The sequence below is a fragment of the Micromys minutus genome, assembly GCF_963924665.1.
Source record: "Micromys minutus genome assembly, chromosome: 11".
Lineage (NCBI taxonomy): Eukaryota > Metazoa > Chordata > Mammalia > Rodentia > Muridae > Micromys > Micromys minutus.
In genome coordinates this window covers 29,675,154-29,693,133 of record NC_137980.1, presented here as the reverse complement: position 1 = coordinate 29,693,133, position 17,980 = coordinate 29,675,154, and the positions used below count along the sequence as shown (strand labels likewise).

The 17,980-nt window shown below is 40.6% G+C and overlaps 1 protein-coding gene across 1 annotated transcript; it reads right to left on the bottom strand.

The window, feature by feature from the left end:
* Positions 1–253: 253 nt before the first annotated feature.
* ABRAXAS1 (abraxas 1, BRCA1 A complex subunit) lies at positions 254–13,804 on the bottom strand. Its single transcript, XM_080924804.1, has 9 exons — positions 13,680–13,804; positions 11,543–11,633; positions 10,988–11,024; positions 8,594–8,660; positions 6,343–6,536; positions 4,167–4,286; positions 3,946–4,030; positions 1,378–1,489; positions 254–1,093 (listed from the first exon to the last, which is right to left on the bottom strand). Exons 1-9 carry the CDS (start codon positions 13,764–13,766, stop codon positions 666–668), a joined length of 1,221 nt encoding a protein of 406 aa, XP_080780930.1. The 5' UTR covers positions 13,767–13,804; the 3' UTR covers positions 254–665.
* Between the last annotated feature and the right edge of the window lie 4,176 nt (positions 13,805–17,980).

Genomic DNA, 17,980 nt, shown 5'->3' with positions numbered 1-17,980 from the left:
ATAAGGCTGGTTTCTCTTTTCCCAACTTGAAGAATGCTCCAGTTGAAAACAGTGCATCTATTTATGTCTTTCCCTCAATAATTCAAGTGGGGAGAGAGATGAAAGGTTTGTGACTTTTAAATAAAATCATCTTAGCTGGCTGGGCGTGGTGGCTCACACCTTTAATCTCGGCACAGGCGGCAGAGGCAGGTGGATATTTATGACATTAGAACAGTCAGAGCTACACAGAGACCCTGTCCCAAAGCTCCCCATCTCAAAAAAAAAAAAAAAAAAAAAAAAACCCTGCAACAAGCATCCAAGCCAAACAAACAAAAAACCCAAATAAACAAACATATTTGGACTGTAGCTAGTGGTAGAGAAGTTGCCTACCATTCACAATTCCCACACTATAAGTTTATATATGTAATTATAACTATACATATACATATTATATGTACACATTTACATAGCATTTATAACATGATATAAATAGGAATTAAGATACTTTATAAAATATTAACTTACCTATATATCATAAGCAGTTGAATAGTAAAAATATCCATGTATTACAAATAACTGGAGTAAAAACATGAACTTTTCTATGTATTACTCCAGGAGGCAAAGAGTAAAAATAAAACAAGTGCCTTAAATCTCAGTCTAGTAAAAAAAAAAAAATCATCTAAAAATCAAAATGTGGGAGAGCGAGGGTAGTCAGCATCATCTTCTGGGCTCCCCATCTCTGTGTCTATATCTAGGCTGCTTGAAGAAGCTTTGTCTAGGTGAGTGCTGTGAGATGCTGTCACAGGTCTGCTTTCTGTCTGTAGCAGCCGTGGTTTCTTCACAGGCCCTTGGTCTTGTGTGTCTAGAGCTCTATGTTTACTGAGCTGGGCAGCAGGTGCTGGACTAGCCTCAGGGCTGTAAACATACTCCACCATTAAGGTCAGCTTATCCACTACATCCAGATGGTGGTTAATGTTACACCCACTGTGAGAAAGATGTCTATTTTTCAAAGAAATAACGCAAGAGTGAAGAACTTCAGACTCTGGAAAAAATGTTCGTAAAGCTTGACAAAGAAGAATGTTCTCCTGGGGATTTTTTTGGACATTCTTTTCTCCTAAAGAAAATAAAGAAGAGCTTACTTAGTATGTGTCTGCTTCACAATCTTATAGTTAGCTGTGTCAACATAAAGTAAAAACAATTCCAACAGAGATGATTCAGAGTAAGAATGACATAACACCAAACCTCTATTATGTGCCATACTGTTCTATAAGGTCAGCATACACCTTTTATCACGCACAGCACAGTAACTATGGTGCCTTGTTCTGGGAAGACCTAAGAGCACAGCCGGCTTTCCACGGAGCCAGAGCAGAGTAAGGACAGTCTGTGTCTGTTGCTTACCTGCTCCTTCAGCCTGTGCTTGCTGTTTTCTCCTAACTTCTTTTAATCGGTTTACATCCATCAATAGTTTCTCTACTTCTCGTTCACTTTGTTCAACTTTTTGGCATATACTCTACAAAATAAGGGCACAGATTTTTAAAATTCTAAGTTTTGTACTAATAGGAATCTAGGCTCACAATATAAAATTCTCAGTGGTACAGAATGTAAAATACCATTGATCTTTCATGTAAACCTTATTTTGTTGATTATAGAAATAAGATAAATTCATTTTAAAATAAAATATATACATTGGGCTGAGGATAGAGGTCAGTGATACAGCACATACCTAGCATGTATGAGGCCTAGGTTCAAGTCCCAACATGTACATCCCCAGAGGCAGGATTAGCGGTTAAAGGTTATCATTAACAAGAGGGGAGATCAAGGCCAACCTGGGTTACAGGAGAGCCTGTATCATAACACCAAGAAACAAAACAAAACCCAAAAAGTTCAATAAATAAGACAAGGCAACCATGTTTTAAGGGAATCATGAAAGACTTAATTCCTATAAGAAAAGCTACATTTCTAAAGTAAACTGATGCTGTATGTCTGTTTTAAAAGAATGAGTAATTCCATCTTGGGAATATACCTAATAAAGGTTTATATAGGACAATGATGTCTAAATTAAACATCATTAATCTCAAACTATAGGTCAGAATTTAAGTATACCAGTTGTAGTGGATACTTTTTAGGGTATTTGCCCAGAACCACTCAGACATAATTCAGTGTACATGTCCACTTGGAAAAACAGTGAAGGTTGAACTCTGAGCAGTCACTTCGTGGCATTCTCAGTCTGTGTTACCTACTCATTAAAGAAAACCCTCTGTGGGGCTAGAGCTGGCTCAGCAGCTTTCAGGCTGAGTCAGCTTCAGCACCCACACAGCAGCTCGTATCACAACTGTGTGCTCTAGATCCATGGAACAAATACCTCTTCTGGCCTCGGAGAGCACTAGACACACATTGTACACAGACATGAAGACAAACACACACACATCAACATAAGTAAATTGTTTAAAAATTGTCTGTAATGTTATTGTATACAGAAATTTATTAACTTTTTTTCATACTGATAAGTATGGTTGCCATGAACACAGACTTTTTAGATATCCAACTAAGGATACTGACTGATATTCCCAGTTTGGACTCATGAGTTTTCAACTTATCAGAAAAAAACTTGTGTATCGCAGGCAGGCCTCCAACTTACTATGCAGCCAAGGATGACCTTGAGCTTCTGATCTTCCTGCCTTCACCTCCCAGTGCTGCAAACACAGGTGTACACTATCTGTGCTTGGGATCAGAGCCCTGTAAACACTAGGCAAGTATGTTGCATCAACTGAGCTACATTCCCCAGCTCCATCCACAGTGCAGCTCCCTGGGGCTGTTCCTAGCAGCGACTGAGCAGTGAGGACATCAGTACATGCCTGTGGAACAACTTTGGGGCACTTTGTTCGATTTAACTTTTTTCCCCTTTCCTTAAGAAAGCGTCTCAGGGGCTGGAGAGATGGCTCAGTGGTTAAGAGCACTGACTGCTCTTCCAGAGGTCCTGAGTTTAACTCCCAGCAACCACATGGTGGCTCACAACCATCTGTAATGGGATCTGATGCCCTCTTCTGGCATGCAGGTGCACATGCAGACAGAGAACTCATATACAATCACAAGTGATGAAAGGAAGGAAGGAAGGAAGGAGGAGAAATTAAATAAGAAATTAAAGAGAAAAAGGGTGTCAGGCAAAGTGGTGCATTTCTGTAATCCCCGTACTTGTTGAGAGCAGGATCATGAGTCAAGGTTATGCTCAGGTTAGCTTTCTCAGATGGATACAACTCTCCATCTCTCAGTCAGATTCCACCCCAGTCCTCAGTCCCAACTGGCCCAATAACTGTTGCAGTTAGGATTCATCTTCTTTACAGTGACTACAGTAAACAGTGAGACAAACCATATGCTGTAGGGCTCGCTGTGCTTCTAAATATCTGCTTCCCCCTTCATCTTACAGAAAGACTGTGAGGCTGGCAATGCCTCTAATCCCAGCATTTGGGGGCAGGGAAAGGAGGATCTCTATGACTCCCGAGGTCAGCCTGGCCTACATGGCATGTTTCAGGACAGCCAGAGCTCCAATGAGACCATTTTTCAAAAAAAGAAGAAAGAAATTATAGCCCTGAATAATGAGAACGAAATTAAGCTTGTACAGCTATCTACAGTCACCATCTCTATCATGACAGTCAGAGGAATACAGTATATACCCAACAAATGCCAATTTTCCTGTTTTTTTAATTTAAGATTTATCTATTTATTTGTGTGTATTGGTATTTTACCTGTCTTTCTGTCTGTGAGGATGTCAGATCCCCTGGAACTGGAATTACAGACAGTAGTGAACTGCCATGTGGGTGCTGGGAATTGAGTCTGGGACTTCTGGAAGAGGAGCCAGTGCTCTTCACTGCTGAGCCATCTCTGCAGCCCCGCAAATGTCAATGTTTCCGTGAAAGAATTCATAGCAACCTACTGATGCGAGCTCTGAAGTGCTTTCTGTTAACTTACCTTTAATTCTTCTTGTATAGCAGCATACATTTCATTTATCTTATGTACTTCCTTTAATGATCCATCTTCATTAAAAAATTGAGAACTGTAAGAAAATGATAACTTCCTTTGGTAAATATACAGAACTTCAAGCGGTCAAGTCTAAAAGGAAAAATGGAGGTGAAAATATTCTAGTTACTTGAGGATTTGTTTAGCCCTTATCATCCGTGAGTAAGTCTTACCTGTGTGTCCTCACAGCTCTGCTAAAGACAGTGGATGTACAGGAAACAGACTCTGTTTTATAACCCAGCTGATCAGACATTCCCAGATTGGTAACCACCAAAGGTACCCTATGAAAAAGCCTGATGAAAAAAAAAAACATTTAAAATAGAATTTAAAATAAAAGGACACTTTCCTAACAGCACCAAAATACTCCCCCACCTAATTAAGCAAGATAGAATTTTCCCAGTTGAGTCAAAGTAAAGCAGTTAATTCTTTGTTTTTTTTTTTTATTTTTTATTTTTATTGCTTTATGCATAAGGCTGTTTGGCCTGCATGTATGTCTGAAGGCCAGAGTGTCACATCTCCCTGAAACTGGAGTTTCAGATGGTTTGGGAGCTATCAGATGGGTGCTGGGAGTCCTCTGTAAGGGAGCCAATCCTCTTATAACTGCTCACCCATCTCTAGCTCCTGAAGCAGCTAGCTTTTAAAGGATGTGACTCAGAAGGCAGACACAGGTGAAGTTTGAGGCTAACCTGGTCTACACAAAAAGTTCCAGGACAGCCAGAGCTGCAGAGATCCTATCTCAAAAATCAAAATTAAGAGGTACATAGCGTAAAAGAGTTGTGTGAAGATAGTTTAATGGCTATTTCTCCTGCCATATACATGTAAAGTAAGGAAGTAAAGCTACCCCAGGAGCTGAGGAGAATGTGAACTCAAGGACCATGACAAGCAACACAGGTAAAATCTTGAGCTTTTCAGCCCCTTTATTACACTGTGTGTATGTTTACAATGTTTTAGTGCCAGCAGACAATGTCACAAGTTGGTTCTTTTCTTCCAGTGAAGGAACTCAGGTCTTTAGGCTTGTGGGACAAAGCTTTTTATCAGTCCAGCTGCTGAGCAAGGTCACCGGTCTTTTTTTTTTTTGGAGTCTGACCTAATTTCAAGCTCCACACAATTGAGCATAACCTTGAACTCACAACTCCTGCGCTAGCTCAAGCACAAGGATTCCAGGAATTCACCACCATACTTCCCTGAAACCCTTAAGGAGGGGGAAAAGGAACTTTGCTGGAAATGAAACTCAGCAGAGGAACTCTTGCTTGCCAGTGTGAACCCTGCACTGTGTCCTCGGCCCACCAAAGGGCAGAACAAGTTCAGTATCCCCGGTCTAAAACCTTGGAATTTGAGACAGGGTCTTATTATGTGACCTAAACTGACCTCAAACTAGAAATCCTCCTGCTTCTATTTCCTGGGATTGTAAGTGTACACCACCACTCACAACTTAAAACGTGAAAACTTCTGGACACCGGTACACATACAAAAAAAAAAAAAAAATCTCTTGAAAGGTGAACACAGGATGATTGTCAGTTCAAAGCCAGACAGGCCAATCTCTCGATTCCTTATCCAGCTCAGTTTATGTAGTGATGATGTCTCAAGGAAACACAGTAAAAACAAAGGTAAATGTCCCATCTGATCTTCATGTGCCTGATCAGTACCAGCATATGTTCCAAGCTTTGTGTGACAATCCATTATCTGTAATCCTAGCACTAGAGTCAGCTGGTAAGACCTCAAGTTCAAAGCCAGGCTAGGCTACACTGTCTTAAAAAAAAAAAAAGGGTAATATTGTTTAAAAAAATTAACTAGGTTATATTTATAGGTTATACATAAACTTTGGTTTAGATTTGAGCCTTTCCCAATCCCAAGATATTTCAGTATATGCAAATATTCCAAAATCTGAATGAAGTGTCTCTGGTTCTATCTAGTCCTATGTGTTTGAAGTAAGTAATATTTCAACTTAAGGTATTATATTGAGATTTATCTTCCATAAGCAATATAACTAACTTTAATTGGTAGTACTCTTTTAACTTAATTCATATTCACGGAGAATATAATTATAGCCAAGGGAACTTGCCTGGACTTACCACAGTAAGCTATCAACACTTTGATGAATTTGTATCTACACCAGCCCATACTCACGTGAATATAGTAACACTTAGGGTTCCAGAACACAAGAATCCAAGTCACCACTCTCCCCGGGCTCCATTTCCTTACTTAGCCTTTGCTTTCTCATCCACTGTTAACACTTAGATTTACATTCCCATCATTATGACACCCAGTGCAACACTGTACGAAGACACTTAGAGCTGCAAAGCACTATACAAATTCTACGTAAAATAGCCAGGGCCAACCGATACTCACCCCCTTTGAGGTTTATATAAGGCGTGTTCCAGGCAGTGAGTGGAGCAGCTTTCTGTTGTTATACTTGGTGTTAGCAACAGAAAAACAAGTTCTGGGCTTGAAAGGTGCGTCTGTAAGTTTCTGTGGAGCAACTGTTCTCTAAATGTCATTATCTGATCCGAGTGACGACGGAATTTATACCAACCCACCACAGTCTGAAGAGAATACAGGAAAAATTAATGCTCTTGAGGCAGTAGCTGCAGTGTACCCAGTGACCCAGTGGCTCCAGAACACTGTGTTGTAGCTTGGGGACACAAAAAAACTAAACAAAAGTTTTCCAGGGTCTTCCTGTGTAGTTCTGGCTGTCCTGGAACTTGCTCTGTAGACCAGTCTGGCCTCAATCTCAAGAAACCCACTGCTTCTGCTTCCCAAGTGTTGGGATTAAAGGAATCACCACTAAGCTTGGCAAAAGCAACTGTCTTAACAGGGCTTTTCTGACTGTTTGTAAAGCGTGGGTTATAATAAATCAAAAATATACTTAATTACAAAAACCTTTCAAGTTTATCTTAAAAATCAATGTAAACAGTTTAACATTTAATGAATCAAGTATCTACATAGATATGAATATGTTTTCAGGGAGTGACTCCCCACTATGTGAAATAATAGCATTGGTATTTCTAGGGGTTGCCAGGCAGCAAGTGTGGCTGTTGTTAAATCAGTATGAACTGGGGGTGTGGCTCAGTCGGTAAAATACTTATGTGGCATTCAACAAATTCATGATTAACATTAATAAACTCTTAAACTGAAAAATCATTCTCATTACAAATTAAGAGTAAATTACATTTACTCTGTGTGCAATGTTGCGTGCACTGTGCATGTGGAAATGAGGTGTGGTGGTCAGAGGACACCTTGTGAGAGTCATTTCTCTCCCTCTATCCATCCTGTTAGTCCAAGGGATTAAACTCAGGCCATCTGGCTTCAAAGCCAGCACATTTTCCCATTAAGCCATCTTGTTGGTTCCAAATATAATTTTTTTAAGTCCAACCATTTTTTAAAGATACTTTTACATGTGTATGTGTGTATTTATGCATGTGTATTTATGCATGTATGCAGTTGTGTATCAGTGCTTTACCAATAGGGAGCTCAGAGCACAGCAAACAGGACTCAGTTCTCTCCCTCCACCAGATGGTCTTCACAGATTGAGCTCAGGTGTCAGGCCTTGTGCTTTAGAGCTAGAAAACTGGACCCAGAGTCTTTATGCAAGGCAGGTGAGCACCAGAGCCACGCCCACAGGCCTTTCCCTTTTTTTTTTTTTTTTTTTTGCTCGCAGGTGTCAGGATCTCACTGGGTTGCCTAGGCAGGCATCAGACTTGAAATACTTCTGTCTTGGCTTCCCACATACACCCACTATCTAAATCTACTTCCATTCTAAAATCAGATGTGCGTTCCCATCCCAAGTGACTGAATCCCAAGCGACTGAAACTTTTCCTGAAATTTACTTTTATTCTCAGACACATAAAATTTTAAAGACAAAATGCATACCTCAAAAGAAGCTTAGATTAGGGGTGGGATTCTGAATGTTCAGTAACTTTTATCTGAATACAAATCATATGGAGGGTTTAAATGTAACTGCTGCATAGGAAACTGCATTTATATAAAATAATAACTGCAAAGCCAGGCTCTGTGACATACACCTGAAGTCCCAGCTACTTAAATTCAGCAGTATGAGACAATAGATTACAATAGTAATAAAATTCAGCCATGTGAAAATAACAGAAACAGACTAACTTCTAGAATAAATCTGACTGAGAAAAGCTGTGGTTAATCAATAAGCCAGAGAAGTCAATGTAAATCATAGTAGTCAAAGGAATAGTACAATATTTTTTGTTTTATTTTCTATGTATGCTTTGTCTGTTTGTATGTTTGTGTACTATGTGCATGCATGTATCCACAGAGGACAGAAAAAAGCATTGTATCCCCTAGGACTGGATGTATATCTGTTTGTGAACTGCCACATGGGTGCTGGGAACCCAAGCCAAGTCCTCTGGAAGAGCAGCCAATGCTCTTAACCACTGAGCATCCTCTCTAGCCCCAAGATGGATACTTTTAATGAGTAGTTTTGCTTTGAGAGAAACTGCTTCAATTTCTGGAAAGTAAGTCTTTTCTTACATGCTCTAATGAATGCCATTAATACGACTTAAGGGTTCTATAAAAGTACAGTTTTTAAGATCACAAAATAGTGCAAATACTACTAACAAAGAAAGGGTAATACCTTTTTGACATTTGATAGAATTTTCTTCAGTGCATGTTCATTTACTTCACCTGAAGAATTATAGAAGCTATAAAAATAAAAATTAGTTTTCAAATAAGAAAGAAATTTGAATAATTTTATTAGTATTTTAAATTTTAGTTACTCCTAACCCATACTACCCAAGCAAAATGCATTATCTATTTATCATATAAACTTATCATAGAAACTTGCTTATCATATAAACTCCAATAATAGGAAAATTTAAAAATTAACACTTAAATAGTAGAAACATTATGTTCATAAGCAACAACAAAAAAGAAAAACTTCCAGGTATGAGTTTGTCTATCACATTTTAAAACTAAAACAGAACAAAAAACTTATTAATACAGGAATCAGACCATTCATAGAGCCAGTTCTCAAGTTCACTTCCTGATAACCTATGACAGAATATATAATGAAAATGAAGAACAGGATGATTCACTGCAATTCCAAAAGTTCAGGGTATCTGGGGAGACTGGGAAAGGGAGGATAAATCTGATATAGTCCAGTGCTTTTTGTAAGTGGACTGTCTCAGATATAGAAAGAATAACTCTAAATGATTCTAAGACATTTATTTCTAGCTTTTTTTTCTCTTCCTGTGACAGACTCTAGTAATAGTCCTTTCCCTGTGTGGGTATAGTCCACGTGTGTGCACTGGTGTAATCAGGTGTACACGCACAGAAAAACCAGTGATTAGCTGGTGATGTTGCTTTCTTTCATCAGCTGCTACCTTATTGCTTGACCATGCGTCTCACTGAAATGGCAAATCAGTGCATTTGACTGAAAAGTCTGAGAAGCAATATAGTTAGTGCAGAGTGGAACAACCCATCTGTAACTGACAGCTGGAAGAGTTCAGGCTTCTCTGCCCATCGCTGGTTTCTACCAATATTCTTCCTCTTCCTCCCCATGACATTTTTAGATGAAGGGCTATATAAAAACAGCTCAGAGGGTTCTATTTTCACAACCCTTGTAGGGCTGTCAAATAAAACTGCATTAATACATATCTAACTTGGACTTCAAGAGATATCATCAGAAGACTTCATTTTAAATATACTCACCTATGTTATTTATAAGGGGGACACGTCATCATGACAGGTTGTTAGAAATCCTCCAGGTTGGACTGCCACTTGGCAGGAACTTGCTCAGCATACATGCCCAAGTTGCATTCCCAACCCCCACCCAACACAAACCAATAAAAATATCTCATTTCTTCTAGTTCTGTCCTACCATTAAGTCCTACCTTCCTAATCCTGCGACCCTTTAATATAGTTCTTCATGTTGTTGTGATCTACAACCATACAATTATCCTCAATGCTATTTCATAGCTGTAATTTTGCCACTGTTATGAATCATAATTTAAATACTTATGCTTTCCAATGGTCTTAGATGAACCCTATAAAAGGATCATTCAACCCCTCCCCAGGGGTTGCTACCCATAGGATGAGAATCACTACACTAAGTCATTCTGTGGTTTCCACTAAATCGTGAAATTCAGCTTATCTGTTCTGGTTCTAACTGAAGATGAGGTGTCTAGTAAGTTTATGAATGAGAGGTATTTCCAGATATATCTCCTCATGTCCTCTTTCCTGTCAGAACTGACAAGGTCCAGACATTAGTGGGTCAGGTAGTTTCTGCAGCTCAGACACTACTAAATTAGCCTGACTCTTAATGTAGTTGTCCAGAAATACAGGTTTACTTTTTATTATCTCTTAATCCTTTGCTGGTCCAGAAGGCCTTCAACAAGTCCTTTGTAAGAGGTTCCACTAAGAACTCCTCATTTGGTGAGTAGATCTGTATGTCCAGTGTCTACCAAAGGGCTAGAACACGGACTCTTCCTGCTCCGTCAGTTTAAGAACACAGCAAGCTGTTTTGTCATACCCTCTTCCCCCAAAGATCCTTCTTACCACGTATGCCCTTGTAACTCATACCACCTTAGACATGTATGACAGTGATGATTTTTCTTGTGTGGCTCATATAAATCATAAAACAGTCTTTAAAATGACACCATCCTATGGTTGTATCTGTTTGCTTGGTAACTGTTAGTGACATTAGAGTACATGTCAGTCACAAGTTTATAATATGCAACCAGACAACTGTGTGAGAGATGAAAAAGCAATTCTCAAAGAAAACTGCTTTTTCAGAGGCAGTGCAAACCAGCTAAATACAATAATGAAGAAATACAGATGCAGTTGACGTGGACTAGTGTACCTTGGGTATTGGGCGGAAAAAAAAACCAAAAAAATAAACCTTCCATGTAATCAGACACTAAGTTACCATGTCTGGTTATTAAGACACCATTAGTTTTTAAAATTATTTAACTTGCAAACAATTTTCATAACGGAATCTTTACTTGTTTTTATTAATACTGTTACTCACCTAAAAAGCCGGTAGCATGGAATATATTTCTGAATGTCTAGGAGAAAAAGGATTTCTAATTTATGAGTGTAATCATCGCTTGCCCACCCACAATGAGGAACATGTTACCTCATGCTAGGAGCTTCACTGTGCATACTCACTCCTCTTCAGACACACCCCTAGACAGACCACTTACTCAGAAACCAATCGACTCCCCAGAGATACAGGGCTCAAAGTCCGACCTAGAGTCCCACCTAGAACTACATGTGTTACAATCCCTAGACAAGGGTGAACATGCAGAGCTGAACTTCTGATCCTCCTGCCTCCACCTTCTAAGTGTGGAGATTTCAAATGTGTACCACTGCACCCACACTTTTGGGTTTTGGGATTTTTTTTCTTTTTTTCTTTTATTAGTATTGTTATTATTGTGCTTTAAAAAAAAGATTAAGATATATTTTAACACATACACAGTCTAAACACGTGTGTATTCCCCACAACTAAAATGTCAAAGTGCCAACGGTTATGCTGTTTGCACTCAGCATGTAAACCACAACCACACAGCACTAAGTGACTCACCAATCGTATAAACGACTTTCACGCTGTCCATCTGTGAATCAGTGATGCTGTTCTTGGCTTCGCCTTTCATCTCACCGAGGAGAAAACCTTCCTATGAGAGAGAACAACAGCAGCAGTATATGAGACACTGGATAGGACCCGTGTTCTGCCTCCTCAGCAGCTCACAATATGCAAGTGTGTCACAGGCCGGGGCACATGGGTAAGGCTGTGAGGGAGACAGTGGAACTGACTTTAAAGAGCTGGGTCGGTTTGGGAAGGCAGAGGGTGACACACCCCGCAGTCACAAGCATCAAAGCGTAACGTCTGTTAGGAGCCAGCAGAGCAGTTTGAGTTGAAGCACAAGGCTCCTGTGGATAGTTATATAGAGAGAGGAAAGCCCACAAGATATTCCAAACGGGCAGCCAAAGTCTGGATTTTACATGCTTCTGGGCACCACTGGAGGTTTCTTAGCTATGGAATGCCAAAGTGATCAATGTTTCCAGATTTAAATCTGTCTAAAAAATATGAAAAAAATAAAGATTGGTAATTCAGTTACAGCATCTGCTTCCCTCTACTGTGTGCCTGTTTTCTTTTAAAATACAGGGTTTTTTTTTCCATTTCAGTGACTCAGTTATTCCTTTAGGTGCATTTATAGATCAAGTAAAGTCTTCTATTTATTAAAAGTAGTTTAAAATGTCCTGCCTCCATTTCATCAAAATAACCAAACAAACAAAAAACATAAAGGAATGTCCCAGTCTTAACAGAATCAAATGGGTAAAAATCTGTAATAGCAAATGTTCTTGATTCTGATACTCTCAATGTTAAAAACTAGGAAAAGTATCAGTCAATTCTCAGTACAATTATTCAGAAACCAACTCTAGAAATATTTAGCTGTGCTGGAGGGATGATCCAGTCATTAAGAACAGTGGCTGCTCTTGGCCAAAGAACAGGACTCAGTGTCCATCGCCCACTGCATCTCCCATTAAGTTCCAGATGTGATGCCCTCTTCTGGCCTACATGGGCACTGCCCATGTGTGATCCACAGATGTTCAGTAGGTAACAGACGTACATACACATAAAAATAAACCAATCTGCAAATATATATATATATATATATATATATATATATATATATATATATATATATATATATATATATATATATAAACTAGGGTCTAACACCAAGATACAATTTACAAGGGCTATTCCTATGAACTACAGATTTAGAGCAGTTTACTTATGTTCACACTAAACATCTAAAGTAAGTCCCACAGATACATATGTGTTTTTTAATATTAAGTACTTCAATTTGTATATCCTCCTGTAGAGCCATGCTAATTTCAGGACCAGCCCATTATTCTGCACTGCCCAATAACCACAATGCACATTCGAAGATGTCATTTGTTTCTTCTTGGTATTTTGATGTAATGTACATCAAATTACTGTACTCCTATCATTAGGGCTCTGCTGAGAAGCAACTTTAGGCGACACAAATCTGACACTTAAAGCGATTCACATACGTTACTGCACTGTTCAGTACATTACTCTCCCCACTATAATAGTGCAGTTCCAAAGTCGTTTTAGATGTTTCTAGTTTTTCATTATGCTAAGAACTTATTACAAGATGCTACTGTCAGACCTCAAAGTTTTACGGTTAAATTTTTTTAATCTCCTAATTAAAAAAAAAAAAAAAAAGGGCTTAAAATTTGTTCTCATTTCCACTCACTGGCTTCGAAAGTAAGCAAAGACTTAAAAATGCATCTACACATCTGCTCCTGGACAAAATGCGCTTGTAACAGAAAGTAGCACAGAAGTAGCCGGATCTTACAGTTTCGTGCCAGGTTAGCCCTAGAACTGGCCAACCCCCTGCGGCTGGCAGCGGCGTCTAGATCGCCCGTGCCCGTCCTCCCGGTTCTAGCGGTGCACGTGCGCTGCGGGTAGGAAACGGAGCCGGGATCCCTCGCAAAGGGTTGGGTAGTGAGGCAGGAAAGCTGCCCGACTTTCCACGCCGAGCCGGAGGCCCCGGGGAACTTTCCTTCACGCCCAAGCGTGAGCGGATAAAAAAGGGCCCGGATGAGAGGCTGGGAGGGCGCCCTGGTCCGCGAACCCGCGGGGCGAGCGGGATTGCGGGCAGGGTCGGCAGCCGCGCCCGGCTCACCGTGTCTGAGTCTGTGTTGAGATGCTGGAAGGTGAGCGCACCGAGCACGAAGCCAGACAATACCCCCAAGGTGCTCTCGCCCTCCATAACGCTGCCTAAACCGCTGCCGCCACAGCCACTTTCGCGGCGCATGACGGGAGGCTGGAGGGTGAGGGCGGGGCCTAAGGGGGTGGGATTTGCGCCTGCGCACCGAGAGGCGCGTGTTGGAGGGAGTGCGGGCGCCCTCTAACCCAAGGAGGTCGCTTCCTTTATTTCTTTTTCTTCCCTCTCTCTTTTCCCCTCTCCCCTCTTCCCTTTCTTCTTCTTTCCTTCCTTCCTTTTTTCTCTTTTTTCTTTTCTTTTTTGGGGGGTTCTTTCATCAACTTGGCTGAGACTCCTCCTGCCGCATGCATGGAAAACTGTTTATGATTAGTTTAAAGCTGCTAAAAGTTGTAAAAATAAGAATCGCGTAGCAATATTTTAATACCACGGATATGCCTCATTTAGGTTTTCTAACTGTATTCCACCGCCCTTCATCTATTGGAATTATAGAAGTCCAACAAACTAGTGGTGGTTGGGGATTATCTTCTCTAGAGTATTCCAGCTGTGTTGCATTCTGTATGCATTTGGTTCTTTGGTTTGTTTGCTTGAAAATAGAAAATTATGAACTGAGTCTAGTTTAAAGACTACATAGGTTTTTAACATTGTGATAGTTTAATGAGAAGCATGATCATATTGTGCTGGATCGTTTTATATAAGTAAAGTAAGTGGGAAGGTGTATTTCACACGTGTGCACATACACAATTATAAAAAAAAGATGGTTTTTAAATAAATGAAAGCTGTCAAAATGGCGTGTTCCTGAACTGAGTTAGAATTGCTTGTCTGGAGTTTGTTGTGCAATAGCCAGGATTAGCTTGTCAGTGGCAACAAGGAAGAAGGCACAGCTCCACTCTATGGCCACTAAAAGCTTGTGGAGTTCTCTCTCCCCCTAGGAAATTTCAGAATAACAGTATGAAACAGAGGAAGAGTTTGCTTAAAGACATCTTAAACATAGATTTTAAGCATAGGGGTTAACGGATGCTCAGGAAAATAATAAACACGGGTGTGAACTTCTTACAGGAGAGCTGCACCTACATCAAGTATGTATTTAATAGGTATACAAGTCTGTGGTATGTATCATATATATAATTGTACTATATTTATTGCTGTGACACTTACTTTTCAGACAAGGAGTATGTTTATCTATAGAGTTACATGAGCTAGCCACAGGACTTCAAGCCTGGTTGTAGCAGAAGAATAAAGGCAGAGTCCTAGGTGACAGAGGTGCCACCCAGCATGTCCTACATTTCCTGCCCTTTGACCTCTGCACCTCCTTTCCCTCCTTGTGAAGGGATTTTCACATACCTGAGTTTCCTAACATGGAAGTTTAAGGGGAGAGATGGTTTCCCTCAGCTTCTCAGATTACTAACTCTTGAATAAACTTGATTTCCTCCCAACTCTCATTCCCTGAATATTAGCTTTTAAGTATGGAGCAGATGACCTTCAGTGTGATGACATTTCTCCTGAGTATTGGTTGCTTTTCTGTTGCTGTGATAAGCTACCATGACGAAGGAACCTTACGGAAGGGACGGTTTATTTGGGCTTACACGTCCGGAGGGATAGGAGCCCATCACCATCACAGAAGGGAGCATGGTAGGCACCAGGCAAGCATGGTGACTGGAATAGCAAGCTGAGGACATCCCAAACCTCAAGCAAGATGCAGAGAAAGCAAAGTAAAATTGGTACAAGTCTTTTAATTCTCAAAGCCTGCCCCCAGTGACCTACTTCCTTCTTCAGCAAGACCTCCTGAACCTACCCAAACTGGTAACAAGCAGTGCCACCAACTGAAAACTAAATATTTAGATATCTGGACTGTGTGGGCATACCATTGAGACCATCACAGCAGTGTTCTGGGGTAACACCCTCACTAGACCCTATTAGCGTCTGAAAAATACATCACCATGTTGTAACACTACAATGTTATATGAAGCAGTGAGAGGAAATGTTATTCCAGCTGGGTGAAAATAAGACCAGCACCAAAAATTCTGTACAAAATGTAAAGCAGTCTTTACTAAATACTGGTCAGGATGATGGATGCTGGCCAGGTCCATACATGTGATGCAAATTGCGTTACACGGGGGCTTATATTGGCAAACAGCACAGGACTACATAGTTCTGCCTTCATCCAATCAGGAGCAAGCACACATCCTGTCATACTTCTGCCTCCCTGTGACCAAGCACATCCTGTGCAGTTGGAGCAACCAGCCTTGTTCACGGAAGTGAAAACACCTGGCTTGTTATCTTACTTGGACAACAGCCCCCAGCATTTCAGGAAGTTGCCTGTCCTGTATTTTTGTTTCATAGATCTCTTAAGCATGCTAGTTAAAACTTTTTTTTCTTTTTTAATTTATGTGAGTACACTGTTGCTGTCTTCAGACACACCAAAAGAGGGCATCAGATTTCATTACAGATGGTTGTGAGCCACCATGTGGTTGCTAGGATTTGAACTTAGGACCTCTGGAAGAGCAGTCAGCGCTCTTAACCACTGAGCCACCTCTCCAGCTCCAGTAGTTAAAACATAAAACATAACTTTAGCCCTCGAAGAACTGAAAGTCAAGGACTGAGTATTCATTTGTGGGTTGCATGGCGAGGGAATCTTGTTAGGATTCTGTAAACCCCACCCCTCAGTTACCTGGCAATAGCCAGGTATGGTCTGCCCCAGTGACCTGACACTATAAAAGGGGCTGCTTGCCCCCTCCTCTCTCTCTTGTTCTCTTGCTCTTGCTCCCCACCCTTACCCCTCCTCTTCCCCTCCCATTCCCCCCCTCTCTCCACATACTCAGCCTCTACTCCTCTACTTCTCTCTCTCTCTCTCTCTCTCTCTCTCTCTCTCTCTGCCTCTACCACCCTCTTAACTCTCCCATGACTTGAATAAACTATTCTGTACTATTCTGTCCTGTGTCTGGTCCCTCAGGGAGAAGGGATTCCCAACATGGGCCCCCAGAGGCATCTCCCTTGTCCCCAGGCCTCGCTGCACCTCCATGGGCCATATCCCCCCCATTCTCTTCATACTTTTCATAACATTGGTCCCGAAACCTGGGACACCATCTTTTAACAACATTGGTGCCCTGTGACTTTTAACAAGGAATCTAATATTGTATTATTGTATTATTATATTATTATTATTATAATATATTATATATTATATTATTATATATATTATTATTATTTTATTATTGTATTATTAACCCTTGTGCAGAAACAAAATAAGAGTTCATTGCTTTGAGCTCAGTTCTACAAAGTGTCTGGGGAAACTGTATTTCATCCAGACCCTGCTTGTAGCCATTGGGGCCTGTGTGAATGATTATATACAAGGTTGCCACTGGTAGAAAGTTTGGCTCTAAAGTTGTTAGCTAGTGAAAACATATTCAGTCTTCAAAATAAAGCAGACAGACACAAGGCAAAACTGGAAATGTCAAGCTTCCATCCTGTGTCTAGTTGCCTTAGAGACCAGTCAATGCTCTTTAAATCGCTGAGCAGTTAATGAAGCGAAGCAGAACACCTTCTTTGTGTCCATCAAAACACTTTGGGTCATTTATTTCCTCTCTTTAAGGGCCACTGTCCGTACAGTTGTATGGTTCATCCATATCTGTCACACATGCTCTAAGAAGGGTTTTAATTCTATGGTGTCTTCTTCAAATTTTGGGTGATTTGGGAGGGGGCAGATATTCCCTGTGCCTTCAGTTTGCCTGTATATGTGTGCATGTGCGTGCGTGTGTGTGTGTGTGTGTGTGTGTGTGTGTGTGTAAGTTTCGGAGGTGACCCTGCCTTTTCATGAGTGTTTCTTCATCTGCTTCATGAAATCAGGAAATGCCATGCAACTTCACCTGCTGAACTATTATCAAGGCCATTCCGGACACAGGAAACAAGAATGTAACTCAGCATGTTGGCCTGGGGTTGGGGGTGATACTCTTCTGGTTCACCCAGGTCCCCAGTGTCTGACAGAAAAGAATCTCTGCATGAATAAGAGTAAAGCAAAATTAGCAAGTTTATTGGTTAAGCCGTAAGCAGGAAGATAAGATGTCTTAGTCAGGTTTTCTATTCCTGCATAAAACATCATGACCAAGAAGCAAGTTGGGGAGGAAAGGGTTTATTCAGCTCACACTTTCCACATTGCTGTTCATCACCAAAGGAAGTCAGGACTGGAACTCAAGCAGGTCAAGAAGCAGGAGCTGATGAAGAGGCCATGGAGGGATGTTACTTACTGACTTGCTTCCCCTGGC

Bases quoted from the DNA above. Each gene is read 5' to 3' on its own strand.
- ABRAXAS1 (XM_080924804.1), bottom strand. From the start codon at position 13,766: ATGGAGGGCGAGAGCACCTTGGGGGTATTGTCTGGCTTCGTGCTCGGT. The intron at 11,634-13,679 runs GTGAGCCGGGCG...TCTCTCTCATAG, and splicing joins TCAACACAGACTCAGACACG to GAAGGTTTTCTCCTCGGTGA. The intron at 6,537-8,593 runs GTATTACCCTTT...TATTCTCTTCAG, and splicing joins TTCTATCAAATGTCAAAAAG to ACTGTGGTGGGTTGGTATAA.